At 44.6% G+C, this 21,121-nt stretch overlaps 4 protein-coding genes across 11 annotated transcripts; 2 read left to right on the top strand and 2 right to left on the bottom strand.

The window, feature by feature from the left end:
* The first annotated feature begins 214 nt into the window (after window positions 1-214).
* On the top strand, window positions 215-6,621 carry ric8b (RIC8 guanine nucleotide exchange factor B). Of its 2 annotated transcripts, XM_037254678.1 has the most exons (11): window positions 216-394; window positions 752-799; window positions 1,308-1,484; window positions 1,530-1,985; window positions 2,409-2,503; window positions 2,689-2,839; window positions 2,949-3,044; window positions 3,110-3,254; window positions 3,446-3,590; window positions 3,656-3,775; window positions 5,167-6,621. In XM_037254678.1, the coding sequence occupies exons 1-11, from the start codon at window positions 311-313 to the stop codon at window positions 5,273-5,275; spliced, it is 1,626 nt and encodes a 541-aa protein (XP_037110573.1). In that variant the 5' UTR covers window positions 216-310; the 3' UTR covers window positions 5,276-6,621. The 2 variants fall into 2 exon arrangements, with proteins under 2 accessions (XP_037110572.1, XP_037110573.1); XM_037254677.1 differs by having other exon boundaries at window positions 215-394; window positions 1,308-1,985.
* si:dkey-103i16.6 (uncharacterized protein LOC557125 homolog) lies at window positions 6,501-11,370 on the bottom strand. Of its 3 annotated transcripts, none has more exons than XM_037254679.1 (8): window positions 11,160-11,370; window positions 8,382-8,589; window positions 8,167-8,310; window positions 7,870-8,102; window positions 7,607-7,707; window positions 7,370-7,531; window positions 7,096-7,308; window positions 6,501-6,998 (listed from the first exon to the last, which is right to left on the bottom strand). In XM_037254679.1, exons 2-8 carry the CDS (start codon window positions 8,579-8,581, stop codon window positions 6,885-6,887), a joined length of 1,167 nt encoding a protein of 388 aa, XP_037110574.1. In that variant the 5' UTR covers window positions 8,582-8,589; window positions 11,160-11,370; the 3' UTR covers window positions 6,501-6,884. The 3 variants fall into 3 exon arrangements, with proteins under 3 accessions (XP_037110574.1, XP_037110576.1, XP_037110575.1); XM_037254681.1 differs by having other exon boundaries at window positions 6,501-6,995; XM_037254680.1 differs by lacking the exon at window positions 11,160-11,370 and adding an exon at window positions 8,733-9,541.
* Window positions 11,371-11,708: 338 nt separating this feature from the next.
* tmem263 (transmembrane protein 263) lies at window positions 11,709-14,683 on the top strand. Its single transcript, XM_037253316.1, has 3 exons — window positions 11,709-11,862; window positions 12,849-12,914; window positions 13,502-14,683. Exons 2-3 carry the CDS (start codon window positions 12,851-12,853, stop codon window positions 13,798-13,800), a joined length of 363 nt encoding a protein of 120 aa, XP_037109211.1. The 5' UTR covers window positions 11,709-11,862; window positions 12,849-12,850; the 3' UTR covers window positions 13,801-14,683.
* A 203-nt stretch (window positions 14,684-14,886) lies between these two features.
* LOC119123915 (glutenin, high molecular weight subunit DX5-like) lies at window positions 14,887-19,092 on the bottom strand. Of its 5 annotated transcripts, XM_037253309.1 has the most exons (11): window positions 18,401-19,092; window positions 17,851-18,328; window positions 17,689-17,742; window positions 16,796-17,634; window positions 16,510-16,694; window positions 16,332-16,429; window positions 16,085-16,263; window positions 15,817-16,009; window positions 15,554-15,701; window positions 15,293-15,371; window positions 14,887-15,216 (listed from the first exon to the last, which is right to left on the bottom strand). In XM_037253309.1, exons 1-11 carry the CDS (start codon window positions 19,035-19,037, stop codon window positions 15,125-15,127), a joined length of 2,982 nt encoding a protein of 993 aa, XP_037109204.1. In that variant the 5' UTR covers window positions 19,038-19,092; the 3' UTR covers window positions 14,887-15,124. The 5 variants fall into 5 exon arrangements, with proteins under 5 accessions (XP_037109204.1, XP_037109202.1, XP_037109201.1 ...); XM_037253307.1 differs by having other exon boundaries at window positions 16,796-17,704; window positions 17,813-18,328; XM_037253306.1 differs by having other exon boundaries at window positions 16,796-17,742.
* Between the last annotated feature and the right edge of the window lie 2,029 nt (window positions 19,093-21,121).

The following is a 21,121-nucleotide window of genomic DNA, read 5'->3' as shown; positions in this document are numbered from 1 at the left end:
AATAGTACATGGATACAAATTGAAGAGTATATTCATAAAATTGTGAGTAATTTCTAAAAATAAAAAAATACACACTTAAAAGTAAAGCCTATAGTTTCATTTTCAAAGCAAAATACGTTAGCTATCAGAGCAACGAAAAATTCCGTGGCTGGAAGCGGTCTGTAAACACACCGCAAAAGAAAGCGAAACAGTATTAAGATTTCCGTACCGGTGAACCGACACTTAAACGCATCAAGCTAGCCTGACAGCTAGCTAGCTAGCCGCTCAAAAGACACTCAAGCAGCCGTGTAGTGTTTCTCTGACAGCCGCCATGGACTTAAATAATGTGTTGTCGCAGCTCGAAAGTGCTAACGACGTGGACATTGAGGAGCTTCTCCGGGAGTTTAATCGAGAGGTAAGTTGTACTCATTAATGTTTGTTTTCTACCTCCGCTAAAAACAAATGTAGCAAGCGCGTCAGCTAGCAGACTTGCTAATTAAACGGATTGCCTTTTAAGCAAGTAATCCCGATGAGCCTCCTAAAGACACAAGTAAAGCCTTGTGATGTTTAATGTCCATGTTCTAGTTTTGTTCTGACGCTAACATTGTACGTCAAACCTGTGCACACACACTCACTATAATAAACAACGTCTTTTTGTAGTTTGTGGAGTCATTAAGCAACATTTATTGGTTTCAGGCAGCATTCCTCTTCTATTGTGCAGTTGGTATGTCGATTATCTACAATGAGCTTTTCCTTTTTTTTTTTTTTCCAGAACAGCCACACCTTCACTTTTGACCAGAAGGAGGAAACACTGCGCAGTGTAAGCAAACGCCATCATTGTATTGCATCCATCATCCGCCAGAGTACCCTTATAAGGGCGGCGGCTGGACTGGACCCCATTCCAGCTGACTTTGACACTCGCAGCTGGTAAACTGTCAACTCATTGCAGGCAACGTTCGAGTTGACTTTATGTTCTACAGAGATAAGTTCAGTGTTTCAAAAATGCAGTCCAGGAATCAATTTCTGGAAACGCGCTGGCGTGATAGTCACAAATTTATTAATCATTATTGTTGTAATTTGATTTATGATTTACTCCTTTTTCTTGCTTCATTATAGGTTAGCCCCAAAACATTTATCTGGTAGTTTTCCACATTCATTTATTGCTTGCTTGTCTGTTAAAAACATGAAAAGAGAAAATCATTGCATAATAAATTGCAGTCACAATATTGAGGATTTTTATTCATAATATTTATTTCATCATTTTAAAATCGTCCAGCCCAAGACTTGAATTGGACATCTCAGATCTTTATTCCACGTTGCCGTTACAGAAGCTGTGCCAGAGTGTGCTGATAGTACTGGGGATGCAAGTGCCGCTCAGCTGTCAGAAGACATGTCTGGAGACCCTCCGCATCCTCTCCCGTGACAAGTGCGTCCTTGCACCTGTCGCCACCCGTGACGGCATGCTGACTCTGGCCAGGATGGCCCAATTGAGCGCCGGGGAGACGGCGGGCGACGGCCAGGCGGGCGACGGCCAGGCGGGCGACGGCCAGGCGGGCGACGGCCAGGACCCCCCGCAGCCGAGCGCGCCGGTGGCCGAGGAGGAGAGGGTGGTGGTGGTGGAGGCCCTGAAGTGCCTGTGCAACGTGGTGTACAACAGCGCGGCGGCTCAGCAAGTGAGCGTGGATGTGAAGCTGGCCCACGGCCTGTGCGCCAGCCTGCGCACGGCCGCCGCGTGGCACCACGAGGTGGGCCTGTTCACACTTCGCCTCCTCTTCCTGCTGTCGGCACTGCGCTCGGATCTGCGGGTGGAGCTGAGGAGGGAGAGGCAGGTGGTGAAGCTCCTGGCCGAGGTGTTGGAGCACACCCTGGACGTGAGGTGGGACGGCACCTACGAGGCGGCCCGGCCGGACCCGCAGTCCCTGCCCCTGCCCGCTGAGGACAACGACAGAGCGATGGAAGCTCTCAAAGCACTGTTCAACCTCACTGTGTGCAATGCCGACGGCAAGGTAAGTGCTTTGCGTTGCCGATTGACCTCAAAGTTTCTCAGGATGGTTTCGTAACAGGCGGCAATTTAAGAAGCCAAGGGTTTAAGGTGGGGATTAGGCTCACGGTTCTCCTGGAGTTTATCCTGGCTGACTTTGTGCTGGGCTACACTCTGGACTGGTTGCCAGCCAAATGTTATGTGACGATGTGGATGGCGGGTCTGCAAGCGCCCTGCACCTGGCTGGCAACCAGTGCAGGGTGTGTTCGCTGCCTGTTGCCAAAAGTCATCTGGGAGACGCCCGTCTCACACTCGTCTAAATTCTTTATTATCACCGTATCGTTATCGTTGTTATATTGGACAAGTTCTGTTTGTCTGGTAAAAAGCCAAACAGTGTCTGAATTTTTAAAATTCATGTGTTTTTTTTTTTTAATTGCTTATTTTTTAGGAAGATGACCACCAGTACAGAATCATTGCTGCCATCTTGCGCCATGTGCTGATGTTAAGAACTGAGACAGAGGAGAAAACAGAGGAAGCACACAGGTGGGGGACTCGAGCTTTTTTGCGCACAGATATTTTTACGTTTTACCATTGCAACCTATTTAACAGATTGTATTTTTTAAATGTAATCAGTTCACAATGTTAAAAATGCAAGAAAGTGACTTGATGGTATTGCTGATGCTTGTCACCTTGCCAGCCTCTATTTTGTTGTTTGTTGGAACTCTTAGCCACGCCGTCAACCTGCTCAACAACCTGCCCGTGTCCTGCCTGGACGCGTTAATCGACCTGCCCGTACGGGGAGGCCTGGAGGAATATGGTGGCAAAAACATGGACGCCATACAGGTCTTACTGGACTTTATGGAGAAACGGATAGACAAGGTAAAAGTGAAAGTGGTGGCGGCGGCGGCGGCTAATGTGCGCTAGCTTGACGGATGTCGTGTTACTTTTAGCGTTAGCGTGCACGGCTAATGATGCGTATATGTGTCAGGGCTCCAACTACAAGGAGGGTCTTACTCCTGTGCTCAGCCTGCTGACTGAAGGGTCCAGACACCACAGAGAGATCCGCAGATATATCAAAGCTCAGGTACTGCAAAAGCGACAACACAACACCTTTCTCTTCAATCGTCATCTGGTTTGTCCACTCCACAGGTGCTTCCCCCACTCACGGATGTGAAGATCAGGCCGGAGGTCGGAACCACCACCAGGAACAAACTGGTGCGCCTGATGACGCACGTGGAGATGGCAGTCAAGCAGGCGGCCGCAGAGTTTCTCTTTGTTTTGTGTAAAGAGAGCGGTAAGGACAGAGGGCAAGCATGCGAGCGCGCGCTTGTCAGGCCGGAGAGCATATTTCCAGGTGTTGCCTCGTCGAGGCTCATTTGGCAAAATCACATTTGTCAGGGTTTAGGATCATGGCCGATTTTCTGTTGTTGTTGTTTTTTTTGTTCACCCAATTCCGTGTTGATGAGTGAAACTTGTGATGTTTAGTGGACAACCTGTTGAAGTACACGGGCTACGGCAATGCGGCGGGACTCCTGATGGCACGAGGCCTGCTGGGAGGAGGGAGGGGAGAGACCGAGTACTCGCCCGACGAAGACTCTGACACCGAAGAGTACAAAACTGCCAAACCTTTGTAAGTGGAGGTGAGGTCATGTGCCTTGTGCGTATGTCATCCAAAATCACCTTCTCGTTTCCTAGCATCAACCCCATCACCGGTCATGTGGAAGAACCCATGCCCAACCCCATGGAGGAGATGACCGAGGAACAGAAGGAGTACGAAGCCCAGAAGCTTGTCAACATGCTGGACAAGTTGTCAAGGTAACCACGGCAACCGCCAGTTATTTATTGAACAGGGCAAAGAGTGGAATACAAAACGAGAAGAGCGCCATTCACGCTCAGGTGCTCACCAGGGTTATAATTCGTTTCATTATGTCTCATCGCAAGTTGCTTTTTCATTTTAATTCCTATTTGCCATCCGGTGCAAGTTCGGAGGCATATTTGAGGTGTTTGCCGTCTAAAGGTGTTGACAGGCTTGACTAACATTTTAACAAGCACCTTAGCGCTGACCTTTGCCGCGCTCGCATCCCGACGCCCGTCTCGTCTCTCCCCGCCAACCGAGTCGTCCCGGCAGGAATCTCCTCTGGGTCAATTAGACGGGGGAGCCGCACGCGGGAGTGAAATGGACCCGGTTATCAGGGCTCTATTAATTAGGCTCTGCACCTAATTGGTTCACGGAGCAGACCTGTCGCGCAGGTTTCTATTCATGTTTTTAATAACCGATGCAACCGTCCAGACTTTATTCGTGCGAGGCTGAACAAATGCACGGGCTTGGCCATTGTGGCAAAGGCTGACGCGTAATGAGGCACGTGCGGCCGAAGAGGAAAATTCCTTTCCAAGAACCGCTTCCCCTTTCTTTCGTGCCGGGTGTTGCGACTCCAGAACACACAGACTCTAAGGGGGGATGAATCAACCCTGAAAGAATGTCCTCTACTAACTGCTTAACCGGTCCTCCAATTAGCACATACTCCACCTGCACGCCTTTTGTGAATTTGTGTCTTGTTTTTAATTGGGCGAAATGCTGCTGCTGCACGGTTCTTCCGCTGACATTTGACCAGTGACTTTGGGAATTGTTGACGTTATTGAGCTGTAAGATATACTCCAATAGTTTTTTTTCTGTTTTTTTTCAAATTTACTTTAAATTAAACAACAAATAATCCTACTGGGACTGGCTCATAGGTCTGGATCTTGACACCTGTTCTCCATTTTCTTTTCTTTTCTTAGCTCCGTGTGTGAACAGTTGTCTGTTTATTTGTCTCGCAATTGGCTGGGCCCAGTTCAGGGTGTGATCAGACTAAAAAGTTAAGTCTTGGCATCAACAATTGTGAGTGTAGTCATCTTAGAGGGAGTGGCGACATGCACGCGCACATCCACACACACACAGAAGGTACTGTATAATTGGATTAGGATGAAGGAGCAGTCATGGCTTTGAGGAGATTAGCCCCAGTGCTGATCCTGTAATTAAACTGCCACCGGAGAGGAGAGCGGGTGAGGGGTTGTCTGGACAAGTGTCCATGACAGAGTTGGGAAAGTAAAAATGATCTCACATTTGATCGATTTGTCTTTTAAACCAAGTGTTGTCTTAACTTCCAGGTCATAAATTGTCAAAGCGCAGGTTCCAACTCGTACGTCGGCCATGTTTGTGCGTGCAGGCAGAGCGTGATCCGTCCCATGGGAGTCAAACCGGACGGGACGTTAGCGCCACTGGAGGAAACCCTGCGCGCTCCGCCCGGAGACGATGCTGGATCTGACTCTGATTAGAGCATGTCGGCATTGGGGCGGGCAGGGGCTGAGCCCGGAGGAAAGGAAAAGAAAAAAAAAAAAAAGCTGTGTCACGCTTCCAGGGCTGGATCTATCAGACCACCTCATGGTAGGTGGATTCCTCTTTAGGGGTACGTTGTCCTACATATATCCTAAATTTATTTATTGTCTCACCAATCATAGCCAAGCACAAGAATACACATTGTCTATCTGTACACTTGCAAAACGTTTTTTTTTTTTTTTTTGCCTGACATGCATTACTTTTTTGTTGATACATATTAAAAAAAAGAAAAATGTATTTCTACTAATATACCGAGAACGTTGGCATACAAATGCCAGCATGCTCGACGTCCATTAAATTAACCTCATTCAGTTCGAGCGAAAGCACGCTAGAGTTTCCAAGTTCCTCGAAACCTTTCATTGAACAATCATTCCACGGAGGAAGCAATTGCAGAGGATCCAGCCCCCGCAGTGTGTGACAGCTAAAATGGCGCGCGGGTCTCCATTCAGGAGGACTTTGTCCCTTCGTGACGGTGAAGAGACCTCACTGTTGCACCTTTTTTGATTTATTTTGTTTTTCATTTCGAAGTCAAATAATAGTTGATTGAATGGCCATCATTCCTTCATCTGTACTTTGTAGTACTTATTCTCCATGTTTTTATGTTGTATTCACACACAGGCCTAAATTAAAACATGAAGTCGAGCAGGACAGACCTGTTTGAGTATTTAAAACTTGGGAATAGTTTTTGAAACTGAAAGTGACGTGCTCGGTGTTACTGTCAAGAAAATACCATTTTTATTTCATGATTGAAAATACAGTGGTACCTTGACTTACACAGAGTTCCCACAGTTTAATGCAAGTTATTTATTTTTATTTTTTTTAAAAATAAAATTGAAGACCCAACTTTGCACTGTTCACAATGTCTCATGTTGGCCAAAGTGGCTTAAAGTCCATAAATGTTCAACTGCTCTTCGGAATTGTGACCGAGACCACATCACTGTCATCGCTTTGTTGGTTTCGCTATTGTGATGGCGAGAATGTTCATTTATTTTGAGATTGGAATTCAATTCATTGTTCATCGCTATTTTAATTGATACATTGATTGATGCGTCTGATCAAAACTCAAGTCAAGGTCCCACTGTAATTTCTAAATACAAATTACGGTACAACAGGCCTACAATTCTGTTCTTAACATTCCTTTCATTCAGTTGACTTTACTGGTGGTGAACCACCCCCATACATGTTTTCAATTTATATTGATTGTCAAACACCTCAATTTGGTATGTTCTTTTTCTTTTTTCTTTTCCTGAGGAGAATGTGTTCTTTTTGCACACTTTTACATGATGTAAACCTCACTTTATTTATTTATCTAGTAAAAGTTCACTGAAACAAAACCAGGTTTAATAATAAAAAATAAAAAAAATACAAGTTGTCAGTTTGGGCTTATTGCTCAACAGGCTTTATTAAATATTGCTTAAAATAGTCTTTATACTGTGTTAAAATGTTGACTGGATTTTGGTCACATTTTGTGATTTGTACATCCGACGTATATTGCAAACAGAGCGTCCGTCAAGAATAACCGTATGTTTGTGTCCAAGCTTCCCGCCCTCAGTTTCTCGGGCAGGAGGAGGCCGAGCACTTGCTGTCCGTTTCGGAGTCCGACTCCTCGCAGTCGCTGCCAGCGGTTTCGCTTCTGCCACTGACCAATGTTTGGACGCGCTGCTGGGAAAGATTCATTTGATTAAACGGATGATGGTTTGCAAATGACCCGCGGGTCAGACTTTGGGCACCCCTGCATGTTTTGTATTTGAGAGCCAACCTCTTGTTCGTGACTCTTCATCAGCTCCACCATGTCGTCGTTCCAGCCCAACATTTCGGCAAACCTCCGCACCGTGTTCTCCAGGTCACCCAGTTCCATGTGGTCCCCTCTGCGCATTGGGACCCTCAGGAACGGGCCCACGGCGTGACGATTGAGGAGGAGGCGCGGCACCGTGGAGCGCACCGTGTTTACCAAGCTGGCAAATGGCTCGATCTAAAACGCCATTTGTTCAGTCACACTGGAAGGCAAGAGGTCGGCGGGCGTTGCTGAGCACCTGTAGCGAGGTCCCCATGATGACGAGCAGGTCGGCTTTGGGGAAGTCTTTGGTGTGGAGGAAGTACTTGTGAGGAAGGTCCTCGCCGAAGAACACCACGTCCGGCTTGACCGTGGCGGCGCAGAACGTGCACGTGGGGATGTCGCCGTTCATGATGGCTCGCTGGCAGAAACAAATGCCCATGTTAAAACTGGGCTGGTCTTCTATTCAAATGTCTTCACGAGGGTCAAAACGCACCTTTGCTTCCTCTGCCGGATACGATGTGTAGCACAGGTGACAGGAAGCGGTGGCAAAACTGCCATGAGCTTCTACCAGTTTCTCATCTGGGATACCACACACTGAGAAGACAAGGTCAGTGATCTCAATTTTAAAAACGCTGGATGCTGTTCAAAAGAAATAGAGCTCTTGCTTTAGCAGAATAAAACAACTAAGAAATCCTAATTTCACTTTTAAGACCTTCTGGCGAGAAGCCCAACTGTATCTTCACGCGTGTCACTCACGTTTCTCCAGGCCGTCGATGTTCTGCGTGTACAAGCGGAGAAGCAGGCCTTTGTGGTGCAGCATGCGGATGAAGTAGTGGATGTAATTGGGTCTGTGGCTGCCGGGATAGAGCACCTTGGCTAAGGAGAAGAAAGGCTGCGGGTCGTTGGAGAAGTAGTCCACGTTGAAAATGGCTTCAGGGTAGGGGACGTTGTATGCCTCCAAGTTGGCGTAAAGGCCCGTCCCTGGAGTTCTGATGGAAGGCAGTAGCCAGTTGAGGATGGGCGCTCAAATCAAGACGGGATCAGAACACCAACCTGAAATCGGGAATTCCGCTGGCGGTGCTGATTCCAGCTCCGGTCACCACCACTACGTTCTTACAGCGACCCAGCTTTATGAGGCGGGCCACGGAGGTCAGACCGCCACCAGATTTGGTCACATTCGGAGGTTTCTTTTCTTCACTGGACAAGACAAGAGAAGATGCATTGGATATTTTCCCAGATGTCATCATCTGATTCCGATGTTTTCCCACCTGGAAGTCGGGCCTCCCTGCCCGCTTACGCTCATCTGACAGAGGTCTTGGGCCAGGGCTGAGTCAGACTGCTTCTTGCGCTGTTTCCCATACTGGCCTAGTCCAGAGTCCCGAGACTCAGCACCTCTGGAGCTGCGTGTTATTCTCACGACAGCAGGCCGCGGGGAACTTTTATCCTCGTTGGGCTCGGACGTGTTCATCCTGGCACCTTGAGGCAATAACAAACTAGAATTAAAGACTAAAAAGGAGGAAATCTGCCATTTTCACTCAAAGCGGCTATTTTCAAATCATTCCAGCCAAGTCAAGGTCGCACTGAAGACAAATCAACAGTGGGTGAATTTGATGACTCGCCATAAATCAATCCCCAGAAAGTCCAAACATCTTACGTGTGATGAACTTTGGTTTCCTCAGCACACTCATTCCTCTCAGGCCATATTTAGAAAGCCGTTAACACGGAATCAACTCTTCTGCGCTCTCCCTCGAGCGGCGCTGTGAAATGCTTTAAACCTGTCAACTGTTGAACAAAAGTGAATGGCTGCAATATATTTAGCAGACCCCCCCCCCCCCCTTCCCACCTTTAGCCAGCCCTCACTTCTGAGAAGCTATGCAACAGTCCACAGCTGTGGCAGCTTTACTGCTCAGGGAAAAGCAAAGGGGTTAGTTGATTGTAGCACGGCCTCCCCCCCAACCCCAAAAAAAGGACCAAGATTGCCAATGTGTCAACAAACCCAGCTGGAGAACAGAAAAAGAAGATGCCCCCCCCCCTCTTCTCCCTGAGCAGGGACTGCAGAGATAAATGATACAGAGGCGGGATTCAATAAAGAGGGGAGCGCAGGGGTGGTGGTGGGGGTCTTCTTTTCCAAAGCTCTTCAGAGAGGAATGAGTGATCAGCGGGAAAGCAGACAAAAGGATCTACAAGCCATAAAACACGGCTGCCTCGGAGGTAAGACCTTCTGCTTATTCTCTCTGATGGCCCCTTAGCGCCCCCTAGAGGCCACCCGGATATACTTTTGATTGTACTGTAGAAAGGAACGAAAATATTGGATTCCTTTAAGAGCAATAGCGCCACCGTACATTTTTTTAGCACATCCTGAAGAACTATTAAAAACAGCGGGACGTTGAGGTTATCTTTTGTGTGGACTCTCCTGCTGAGAACAGGCAATAAATCAGTCCACTTAGTTATTAAGGTGAAAATGGAGGAGACATCTTTCAAAAAACTTCGTCTGAGAAGTCCAACATCAATGGCATTCGTGAGAGAAGGCCTTAATTGTGATCAAAAATGCTCTTAGCGTTCTTAAATGATAAAAGAATGAAGAATCCTTGTCTAAATGACAAAAGGTCTTTTTAAGAGGATTTGGGTGAACACCCCCACCCCTCCCTTGTTTGGCCTTTCACGCAGTTTGCTCTTCACAGTGGAGAAGTCGAAGGGCCGTTGTGGCCCCCAGTGTACCGTAGTGCCGGACCACCAGCGGTGTCGCTGCTCACATGAGGGCTACGGTGATCTCATTAGGACCCCGGCCCACAACACTGGGCACACTCCAGTGCTCACCATGATACCCCCACACACACAAAAAAAAGATAATCCTTTTACAATTTCAGTGGGAGGGGTTTCGACTCAAATGCCAACAAAGAGCAAATCGAGTCAGAATAAAAAACAACCACATGTTGCTTACACTGCATTAACAGTGCCATTTGTAGGCCAGACAACAAAACGGAAAAGGTCGACTCGAGAACAAAATGTTTCCCGAGGCACATTTACATTCGAAAAAAACTCACAGCACGTCGCCAAACAAAAATGTCGCCAAGGTATATTGAAATAATTGACTTCCTTATTGGGCCTGCCATCTAATGGAAGACCATTTAAATGCTCTGCACGTCATCGCTTGCATAAATAGATGAACGATGTGGAATTTAATTTTCACTCACTCAACACCACTAAAGGAACATTCCCATTCATGTCACCAGCTGATCCTCCTCCTGGTGGTGCTTGTCCTTTGCGTTTAACCCCTGCACTCATTCTAGTCCCCCCCCCCCCCCAAAAAAAAACAAGGGATGGCACCAGGCAGCTTGGTCGCCATGGAAACCTCTTCATCACTTGGTCAGAGAGGCAACAGCTCAATGTTGTGCTTCCCCACCTGCTCGCTAATGACATATCAGTGTGTGTAGCGCCTTTGTGCGGCCCTTCACCAACACAAAGCCGTGCGTGCTAATTTGTGTTAGCATATTGGTTGGTGTCACACAGGGGAAGGAGGACGACTAATGACTCTTGTCCCTCGTTACTCCTCTCAGGCTCTGATGGCTTTCATTTCCAATATTATCTCGAGATTATTAGCTCAGCTCAGATACCTTAAAAATAGGTTTGTCAGATGTTTTCCCCACCCTGTACAGTATTAATTCAAAATATATCATTATAAATATTAAAATATAGTGGTAATTGTAGTTTTTAGATTTTTTATTTTATTTGTATTTTTTTAATCTCTAGTGTGTTCATCAAAGTTTGAAGACTGTATTGTCTAAGTATTTTTCATTCTATTCAGTACAGTCTAAAAATTACATCAATGAAGGATTTAGAAGGATTAGACTGCCCCCTGCTGTATTAAGCAGCTCATTGCATCTTGAATACTCAGAAAACGTGCATCTTTTTTTACTCTTTAAATAATTTGCAAAATAACAAATAGATGTACACCTTAACAGCATATGACACTGTCCAGCAACTATATTGTCACCATTTAGCGTTGACTTGAGTGCTTACGTTTAGCTCAATACATGAACATTTACCTTTTGTCTCCACCGAGTAGAACGTCCTAGAGTCCAACCGACGGCGATGTTGTGGAATGGGCTGGAATAATTTTGGAAAATCTGGATTAAATTTGGATTAAATGAACAAAGACCACACGGAACCGTAAATGTACATAGCTGTCATTTTAGAGGCGGCTACCGTACACTCGCGAAGCCATTACAAACACTGGCGGGAAAAACGGAACTCGTCTCACGTGGTACAGCGTTTCCCTACACGGTATTTTAGTTTGTGCTGAATTCATTATTTAAAAAGGACAAAATATGATGGAAAAATAAAATTCGAGAAATGATCAAATAAAAAACCCAAAACACGAGTGTAGACTTCAAATCTAAAAACTACCGAGCATACGTCATTTCCGTTTGTAGACTGTAAACAAGTTCATACAAATCTATTCTTAATTTGAGAAATATAATATTAATATCGAACGGTATCAGATTGTCACGTGGTTTGAGTTTTTTTTTTTTAATAGAACTAAATCGTATGACAAATGTACGCTAGCGATAGAAGAAAAATACGCACGCACACAAGGGGGCGGAGCATTATCTTATTCCCTAGAAAAAAAACAACCTACTGGTACAAGCCAGTTTTTCCGTCGACAATCACACCCATTTACGCCTAATTTGTTATTTTAGCACAGTATTCGGACTCGACCCTTTGTGTTGAAGGGTGTAAAAAAAGAAGGTAAGTTGCCATATTGTCAACTTATTGGAGTTCGTGACAAGATGTCAGCAATAACAGCCGCTGCTCCTGAAACCGTCAGTTTGTGTAAAGCACGCTAAAACTTGAAAGAAATTTGTAGTATGAAAAATGGAGAGGGAAAAAAAAACATCTAGATATATTTATATATTCCATGAGTTTTTACTCAAGTTGATGGTGAGGGGATGTGGTTCACCAGGAGAGAAGTGACGTGTGTGACCTAGAATATTCGAGAGAAGGCGAAAGAAACATGGATTTCCTACAGCGATATAAAATTGTAAAATGATATTAAAAATGTCGCGTTTATGTTCTTTATAAACACGAATTCGGGCATTGGAGGTGGTTTCTGTTTCAGTTGACGTAAAGTTAACCAAAGTTAGCTCTCGTGGGTTTTAGCCGCTTTGCTAGCTTGCGATGCTGCCCCCAATAATCGTCTTTAATCCTCGCTGCCACGTAGCCGCTCGACATATGTCAACATGTAAAGGCGTGTCCTGCTTTATTGCCAGCGATGTTGTTTTTCTTTAAATGGCCCGCCTGCCGCGATTCCACACCTCGTTCCAATTTATAAGTCCTGCTGGCATTTATATTTGCAGTGAACAGGTCTACCTTGTTTTGAGATGAGCAGCACCAACACCCGAAAGAAAACGCTTTATTTATGCGTCCAGTACTTTTAAAAACATTTTGATGAAGCATTCCAAGTCATTGACATCTATTTTTTTAATCCACGCCTATGGTTTTTGTTATTCTGCACAGTTGTTTAGAATTAATGCACATCGGTAGAACGAAACGAATTAATCCTCAGAATAGTTAGTTGTCTGGGATATATCATATAAACATCCACTCTGGGCCGTAAATATGATTTCAAAGTTTGTCCCCACAAAAAAAAATGCCTCTGTGGTCTATTCTTGTGACTGTTTGCTCCTTGATTTTTCATTGATATGTTTATCATTATCTCCATGATTGCCCCACAGAGATGAGTGAAGCCGAGCAGGTGCTTGAGGGCGCACCTGCTAACCTCGATGAGTCAGGAGATTCAGGTCAGTGAATAAAGACTATATTGTGCTGGGCTATATAATTATGAATTCAATTGGGATACATTTCGAATGAAGTTGAAAAAGCATGTTCTAACTGCATGGTACGTCTTACTTGAGATGACTAACAGCAATTTTTGAGTGTCCTTCCACAAATCTGATTTTTATTGAAGTACCAACACTGACTATGGGGCCAAATGGCATCCAGACTGCCAAAAAACAAATAAGCTATAACTTAATTGCTTCTGTGATCCTGTTTCCAACCTGAAATGAATGAAAATGCACTTCTTTTTTCCCCCTTTTTGTTACAAGGGTGGTTACAAAAAATAAAGGAACATAAATATAATGCAGTATAGACCAAAGTAAAAACACATATTTACATGCCAGCTCTGTTGAGTGGAAGCACCTTTTGCTAAAACCAAATTATGGCGGTGTTTTTACTTTCAGAACTTGGATTTGACGCCTCCAAAAATTCTATGAAATAAACAAGCTATAATTTCAATCCGTCGAACAAATATTAGATTTGGAGAGCAGAGAAGATCTTTCTTGGCCTCACAGCTGGATTTCAGTGACATGTCGCGTTTATCCACCAGACCCCCTCAAAGAACACCCACCGACTCAGACGGGCATTCTGGGCAGGGTGGCGGGGGGCATGTATGGCGCCACCAAGGGGGCTTTAGGAGCTACCGTGGGCACCTTGTCCTGGATAGGAGGAAAAAGCCTGGATCTCACCAAGACGGCCGCCAGCACGGTGGCCGCCGCGCCTGCCGCCGGCGTGGGCTTAATCAAAGGAGGAGTGTCCGCCGTCGCCGGCGGCGTGACGGCCGTCGGTTCTGCCGTGGTCAGCAAAGTTCCAATCGGAGGAGGCAAAAAGAAGGACAAGTCCGACTGAGGAGAGGAAATTAAAAGCACACTGCCGGTGTGAGTTCGCTTGCCGGGTCGCAGCAGGAGGTGATAAGCAACACGGGACTCAAACAATCGATGTGAATGTGTTCTTTGCTGTTTATATTCGCATACTGGTCAAGATAATGACGTGTTCAGAAACTCCAAATAAGAGACTGCACTTATTTTTTCTGTGAGGAACATTTCCCTTCTCACCTGTGCGTCAAGTGGTCCAATAAAATGTCCGTGTCTGATTTTGATTACAAGCCTCAGGACTGTTTTCACTGCGGGCTGCACAAGCCAAGCCCTAAATGCACTTGAGTATCACCAGCGAGACAATCGGCCAGGAATACCATTCTATAATAATTGAGCATCACATTTTTTGTTCAATTTGTTTACTTATATCAAGTCATGCACTCCCAATTAAAAAAAAAAAAAACATTCCGGCAAATTTTTGAGGCAACTAAACTTTATTAGCTCTACAGATGAATTAAATTTGACCAGCTTCTTGTCCGTGCTCAGCAAGATGTGTTGATGTGTGCGTTCAAATCTTACGAGAGCGTAAAGCACACCTGAAAAGTCATCAAGGTGTTTGTTTTATTCACCCCCAACTTTTGGTGAGGAATCTAAGTTCACTCCCCCCCCCCTAAAAAGATCCACAAATATATCTGAAGAGCTGAAATCAGATTTAAAATCAACATTTGAATGTCAAACCAACACTGAACTCAAATGTACCAGCGCCTCAAGTTTGGCTTTCAGGGTCGTCGTTCATGTTTACTCATGAGACGTGAATGCATTTTTTTTATTATTATGGCAATTATCTGTAAAGTGTTAACTTGTCATGTTAGTAAAACTCTTCTGACTACCTTTGAATAAAGAAATTGTAAATAATACAATCAATTGTGACGTATTGTGTGAGTGTGAGATGCAGAAGAAACATTACAAGCTTTTATTTATATATATCTTAGATACAGATAGTCGGGATAGCTTCATTTGCAAAGTGACAAATGTTTGGGTGGAGCAAAGGCAGCCTTTTATTATCTTAGCATGAAAAAAAAATGCTTTGTGTTCATGTTTTGTTATTTTTCTTGGCAGTTTTGTTATAAAAGATAGACGAGTCAAATCAGCTCAATTACAACTGTTCGATATATTTACAAAAAGTATTGTGGGACACAAAATATAAGTATTCATAGCACATAAAAGCACTTTTTAATATTGTTTGCTTACAAGCATTTGCGGAATCCATTTCACTCATTGCAAGATATATTTAAAGTCAGGTAACTTGCTACCAATATGTTATTTGAATGAAATGTCAACGTATGCAACTGAGCTGTTTACTCTTTGGGGCCAACCACCTGCACAGGTCCAGCGGAGACCACAATCCTTGATTCTGTCAGCTTCTTGCCCACATCTTTCACGTTTCTCCCTTTATCAAAATAAAAAGTACGGTTAGCTCAAGTGCTACATTCCAAATTATAAATACATAAAGAGAAATCCCTTACTTTTTCGAGTGAAGCAATTTGGCTCACAAGGGAAGCCAGATGCAGCGTTGCAGATCGATGTACTGCAGTGAATGTACACCTGGACAAGGAGAGCAGTGCAGATTGATATGTGCCATTCACTGCCAACTGTTGCAGCACAAAATAACACTGTGTGTGTCTTTCGCTGTGTTTGAAGAGACTCTGGTCACTGTCACTGTGACACGGTCAAAACCCTTTAAAGCTCTGTCAACAATTCCAAGAAGTTTTGTTGGCTGTACTTACTTGTTCCTTTTGGGGCTCTAGTGAGTTGGGGTCCACAAAGGTAAACATTTGGAAAATGAAACGCCTGTAATGACTTGGGAAGTCCACACCAGAGTGGGAACCAACTGGAACCAGAGTGGACCTGTAGCGATCGTCCCTGTTAGGACACCTGGAGAAAGAACCGAGAATTAACAAGGTCTTTGTGTTCACTAAACTCTCTCAACCAGTTAGTCAGTCAGTCAACCCAACTATCTACAATATGAATTTTGCTCAAATGATTTTACCCATCAATGATAAGGTCCCACTGAGGCACGCTGTGAGGATTTGCATTAGTGGTGGTCCAACAGCGCCCAAGGTTAAGGACAATGTTGGGGTCAGTCCTATCCATGAGATGAACCTCCACATACACAGGATCCCTCAAGATTCTGGTCACAGGATAGTCCGACTCCATATAGTACGAGTTGTAGGCCACGTCCTCTGCGGGTACAAAGAGACATACTCATGCCATTCTATCTCCAAACAAAGCAAGGTGCCGGTCGTACATGCACATACCTTCATTACAACCCTTCACGATGCATTTTGCTTTACCCAACCTCAGATGCACGTTGATGGGACCCATAGCAGACACTGATATAGGAGGCAGCTCTAATTGTAGAACTTCCACAACCGTAGTTACAATAGAGGAAGTAGTCTCGATTGAAGTAGTCGTGTATCGACACTGGAAGAGTAAACTGAAAAGAACAATTACACCAGGTTAATCCTTAGAGGATTTCATTTGACAGGAATCATAATTGCTTACTCATAGCTACTGTCCCTGGTTATGGCACCCATAGGTCCCATTGCCACTTCATATGATGAGGTCATCCTATTCTCATAGATTATCTGACCAGGCTCCTCCTGCAAGAAGATGTTTCTCAGCAAATATTCACCTGGACTTGAGTATTATTTTTTTCGTGGTTTGAAAATTCGGATCTTACAGCCACAACAGTGCCACAAGTGGTCACGGGAAACTGGTAGATGGCAAAGGCAGAATTTGAGTCAGTACTGGTGCAGCCAGGACCATCTCCCAACATTGAGATGGTTTCAAGGTCGATGTTGGGTAAAGTGGCATGTCTGGCCACGACCACAATAAACTGACCATCCTTGGTGCATTGGACAGTCACTACGAGGACACAAAAGCAATGAGATACATCATGTATTTTTCATTGTGATTATACAGAGGACAAATAAGTTAGCTTGATTGTAAGATCCTCAGAAGCTCACCCATCTTCCCAAAGTAGCAAATGCCTTCGTTATAGCAGCAGTTAAGAACTTCACAATCCGTCGCAGAGATATCTGAAGGTCCGCATGGGACTCGAGTATTAGGATACACATCGCAGATATTGACAGGTGTAGGGTGCTGGGGTTCGGGGTTCGTGGGGTTCTTCGTTTGTTGGTGTTGGTCAAAAGCGAAAACACCCTTTATAGGGTAATAAATTGGGAAAGGTTGAGGATTAACAGGATCTCCCCCTGAAGGATTTTGACCAGGAATCTGCCCTGAAGGATTTTGACCAGGAATCTGCCCTGAAGGATTTTGACCAGGAATCTGCCCTGAAGGATTTCGACCAGGAATCTGCCCTGAAGGATTTCGACCAGGAATCTGCCCTGAAGGATTTTGACCAGGAAACTGCCCTGAAGGATTTTGACCAGGAAACTGCCCTGAAGGATTTTGACCAGGAAACTGCCCTGAAGGATTTCGACCAGGAATCTGCCCTGAAGGATTTTGACCAGGAAACTGCCCTGAAGGATTTTGACCAAGAATCTGCCCCGAAGGATTTTGACCAGGAAACTGCCCTGAAGGATTTTGACCAGGAATCTGCCCTGAAGGATTTTGACCAGGAAACTGCCCTGAAGGATTTTGACCAGGAATCTGCCCTGAAGGATTTTGACCAGGAATCAGCCTGAAAGGATTTCGACCAGGAATCAGCCCTGAAGGATTTTGACCAGGAATCAGCCCTGAAGGATTTTGACCAGGAAACTGCCCTGAAGGATTTTGACCAGGAAACTGCCCTGAAGGATTTTGACCAGGAAACTGCCCTGAAGGATTTTGACCAGGAATCAGCCTGAAAGGATTTCGACCAGGAATCTGCCCTGAAGGATTTTGACCAGGAATCTGCCCTGAAGGATTTTGACCAGGAATCTGCCCTGAAGGATTTTGACCAGGAATCAGCCTCAAATGATTTTGACCAGGAATCTGCCCTGAAGGATTTTGACCAGGAATCAGCCTCAAAGCATTTTGACCAGGAATCTGCCATGAAGGATTTTGACCAGGAATCTGCCCTGAAGGATTTTGACCAGGAATCAGCCTGAAAGGATTTTGACCAGGAATCTGCCATGAAGGATTTTGACCAGGAATCTGCCATGAAGGATTTTGACCTGGAATCTGCCCTGGCATATGAATCCAATCATTTCTAACAGGACCTTGGTCTGTAAGAATTCTGGGAGGATCGGGTCCAACAGGATTTGGAACAGGGTTCTGCCCTTGTTGAGACTCCCAATTGTGAGGTTTCTTTACAGGCATCTGCCCTCCAGGATACATACCTGGATTCTGCCCTTGTTGAGACTCCCAATTGTGAGGTTTGTTTTCAGGCAGCTGCCCTCCAGGATACATACCTGGATTCTGCCCTTGTTGAGACTCCCAATTGTGAGGTTTATTTTCAGGCATCTGCCCTCCAGGATACATACCTGGATCCTGCCCTTGTTGATACTCCCGAATGTAAGGTTTGTTTCCAGGCATCTGCCCTCCAGGATATGTACCTGTATTCTGCCCTTGTTGATACTCCCGAATGTAAGGTTTGTTTCCAGGCATCTGCCCTCCAGGATATGTACCTGGATTCTGCCCTCCAGGAATTTGAACAGGTTGCTGTCCCGGAGAAACAGGCCTAACATGAATCTGGCTTCCCGGAATTCGAACAGGATTCTGTCCCGGAGAAACAGGGTCGACAGGATTCTGGTGTCCAGGAATTTCAACAGGATTCCGTCCTGGGGAAACAGGGTTGACAGGAATCTGGCCTCCAAAAATAACAGGATTCGGTCCCGGGGGAATAGGGTTGACAGAAGTCTGGCCTCCAGGAATTTGAACAGGATTCTGTCCCGGGGAAACAGGCTTGAAAGGATCCTGGCCTCCAGGAATTTGAACAGGATTCTGTCCCGGGGAAACAGGCCTAACAGGAATCTGGCCTCCAGGATTTCTCGTAGGATTCTGCCCTCCAGGATTTTGACCAGCATTTGTCCATCCAGGATTTTTGGCATTCTGGCCTAGAGGAGGAACGATGAGAGGAGGACTAGATAACTCCAGATGTGTAGGATCCAACGGTTTGTTTGGAACGGGGTCATCAGTAAAATACACGGGACCCGTTGAAAACGTAGGTCTTGTATGAGTATACCATGCCTTTACCCCGGTCCTTGTAAAACATACCAGCAGCATTAACGCCACAAAGAAGGTAACACCCCTGTGGTCTGCCATGGTTTCACTCTGGTTGGACCTGGACTGTCCCCAAGTGGCCCGCCTATGTGAGCTGATGCATTTATACGGAACTAGAACCGATGACTTTTCACAACCACACCTCCTGAAATTGAGGTTGTTTTTGTCAATGGCCACTCTAAGGGTTAAGGGCTTTTTTTATGTAATCCGATTTTTTTTTCTTGTTTGGTGTTTTTTTAGCTGGGCTGTTTTAGAAGCTTTTTTGGAAGCTCGTCAAGGTCTTGCAAGGTGATGAGTGGCATTGTGACATTACGTTACGAGCAGTATTGATGTCACAAAAACCTTTTCAAAGGTCTTTGTGAACCATGTTTGTTGCCAACCGCAGCATCGGTGGTATCGATCTTTAGCTTGAACCAATATACGCAAGCTTCTATCACACTAGTGTCAAACTCAAGGCCCGGGGGCCAGATACGGCCCGCCACATCATTTTATGTGGCCCGCGAAGACCAATTGTGCATCAAATTCGTGTGTCATTACGAGTATTGCAAATTGTCTACAGTTTTAATATCTTTTTTTTCTTCATATTTGACCAGTTTTTACTCGTCTGATTTGAAGACGAGTTATTTGTCAGTTTGTTTTGTAGCTTTTACTGGATATAATATGAGGTGCTCATACATTTATTTGGGTTGACAGTCATAATGGCCCTCCGAAAGAAGCTATGACTACAATGCGGCACGCGAAAAAAAGGAGTTTGACACCCCTGAAAGAATCTTTCAGAATATCTTTTGAAAATTAGATTGACCAATAGTCTTAAATTAATTCCAAGATTCACTTGTTTGGAGATTTTTTGTTTTTGCATTTTAATCGTCTAATCTGATTATACTCTGGTAGTAATAGTCACTACACACACTGATTATAGAATACATTGTGTTGCCCCCCACACATTGAAGTGTAGCAAAGTAGCATCCTACAACAAAATGTCATTTTTTACATTTCTGTCCCCAGTAGGAATAAAACCCAATGCCCTCTAACTCCAAGTCCCCACAGACTGAGCTAATGTTGACTGTGAGCAAGTTTATACAGTTTTCTATTTCAATTTGAATCTTTTCTAAATCTATTGACCTCAATGGTGCATCAGTTAATTATTAAACAAGTTGACATTTTGTGTAAGGAAAAAAAAATCTTTTGCGAGGATACTTTATGACAAGTGTAAAATGTATAGTGAATATAAAATTTGATTCATACCAAAGAATTTGTAAATACATCTATTTAAAAGGAACCCTTTTAGATCTGCTATGAAAGTTATCAGGCAGATGGCTAGCCAAAAGCCTTGCCAAGGGTACGAGTGTTCTCTTCGGGGGGTGACCATGGACATTGAGCAGCTGGTCACTGTGACTTGTTGGCTTCAAAATGACCATCCAACTCCACTGGACAGAAAGGAGCCATCAGATATGGAGGGGGGGGGGGGCACTGTGCAGAAATAAATGTGAGCTATACAATCTGTGAGTCTGTTCTCACAAGATTTGAGCAGGAGGTAATTGAGGTATTTCCAACAATTGTGGGAAGCTAAGCTAACCTTGGGGTATATTTATATTAAATATTTATTGTTTTACCGCTAGTGCAGCACATTGACGTCACTGCGGGGGTTTGTCATTCCTGCAGGGGCACGGAGGATTCCATGTTGTTCTGATCATATAGTTTTTGTTGAGCTAAGGCACATATTTTACATTTGAAAATGTTCATGTCTTACCAAAAATGTCACAGAAAGTGTATCTTTACAATGCAATAATCTTCTTTCAGTTTACATACAAATGTTTTCACATAATGTGAAATCTGGGCAGAGGTTAATTGTGCCTTCTGCCATCTAGTGGTAGAGCATTTAAATGTTCTACCTGTTGCTAAAAATGAAGGTGCATTTTATACAATATGAATCATTTTTGAATCACTACACACAAGAAGTGTTGAAGTACCTTTACATAAGTATTTCTTATGACCTCATAAGATCACATTGCATGAAAGCCTGCATTAATTTTGAGTGCATGCTATACAAAACCAAAGCATAATCCCCTTTCCAGACATCTGTTTTGTGTTTTCGTCCCTATTTGTGTCATAGGTGAGGTGAAACT

The sequence above is a fragment of the Syngnathus acus genome, chromosome 6, assembly GCF_901709675.1.
Source record: "Syngnathus acus chromosome 6, fSynAcu1.2, whole genome shotgun sequence".
Lineage (NCBI taxonomy): Eukaryota > Metazoa > Chordata > Actinopteri > Syngnathiformes > Syngnathidae > Syngnathus > Syngnathus acus.
Note: the sequence above shows the minus strand (reverse complement) of the source record. Positions and strands in the feature narration are given on the sequence as shown.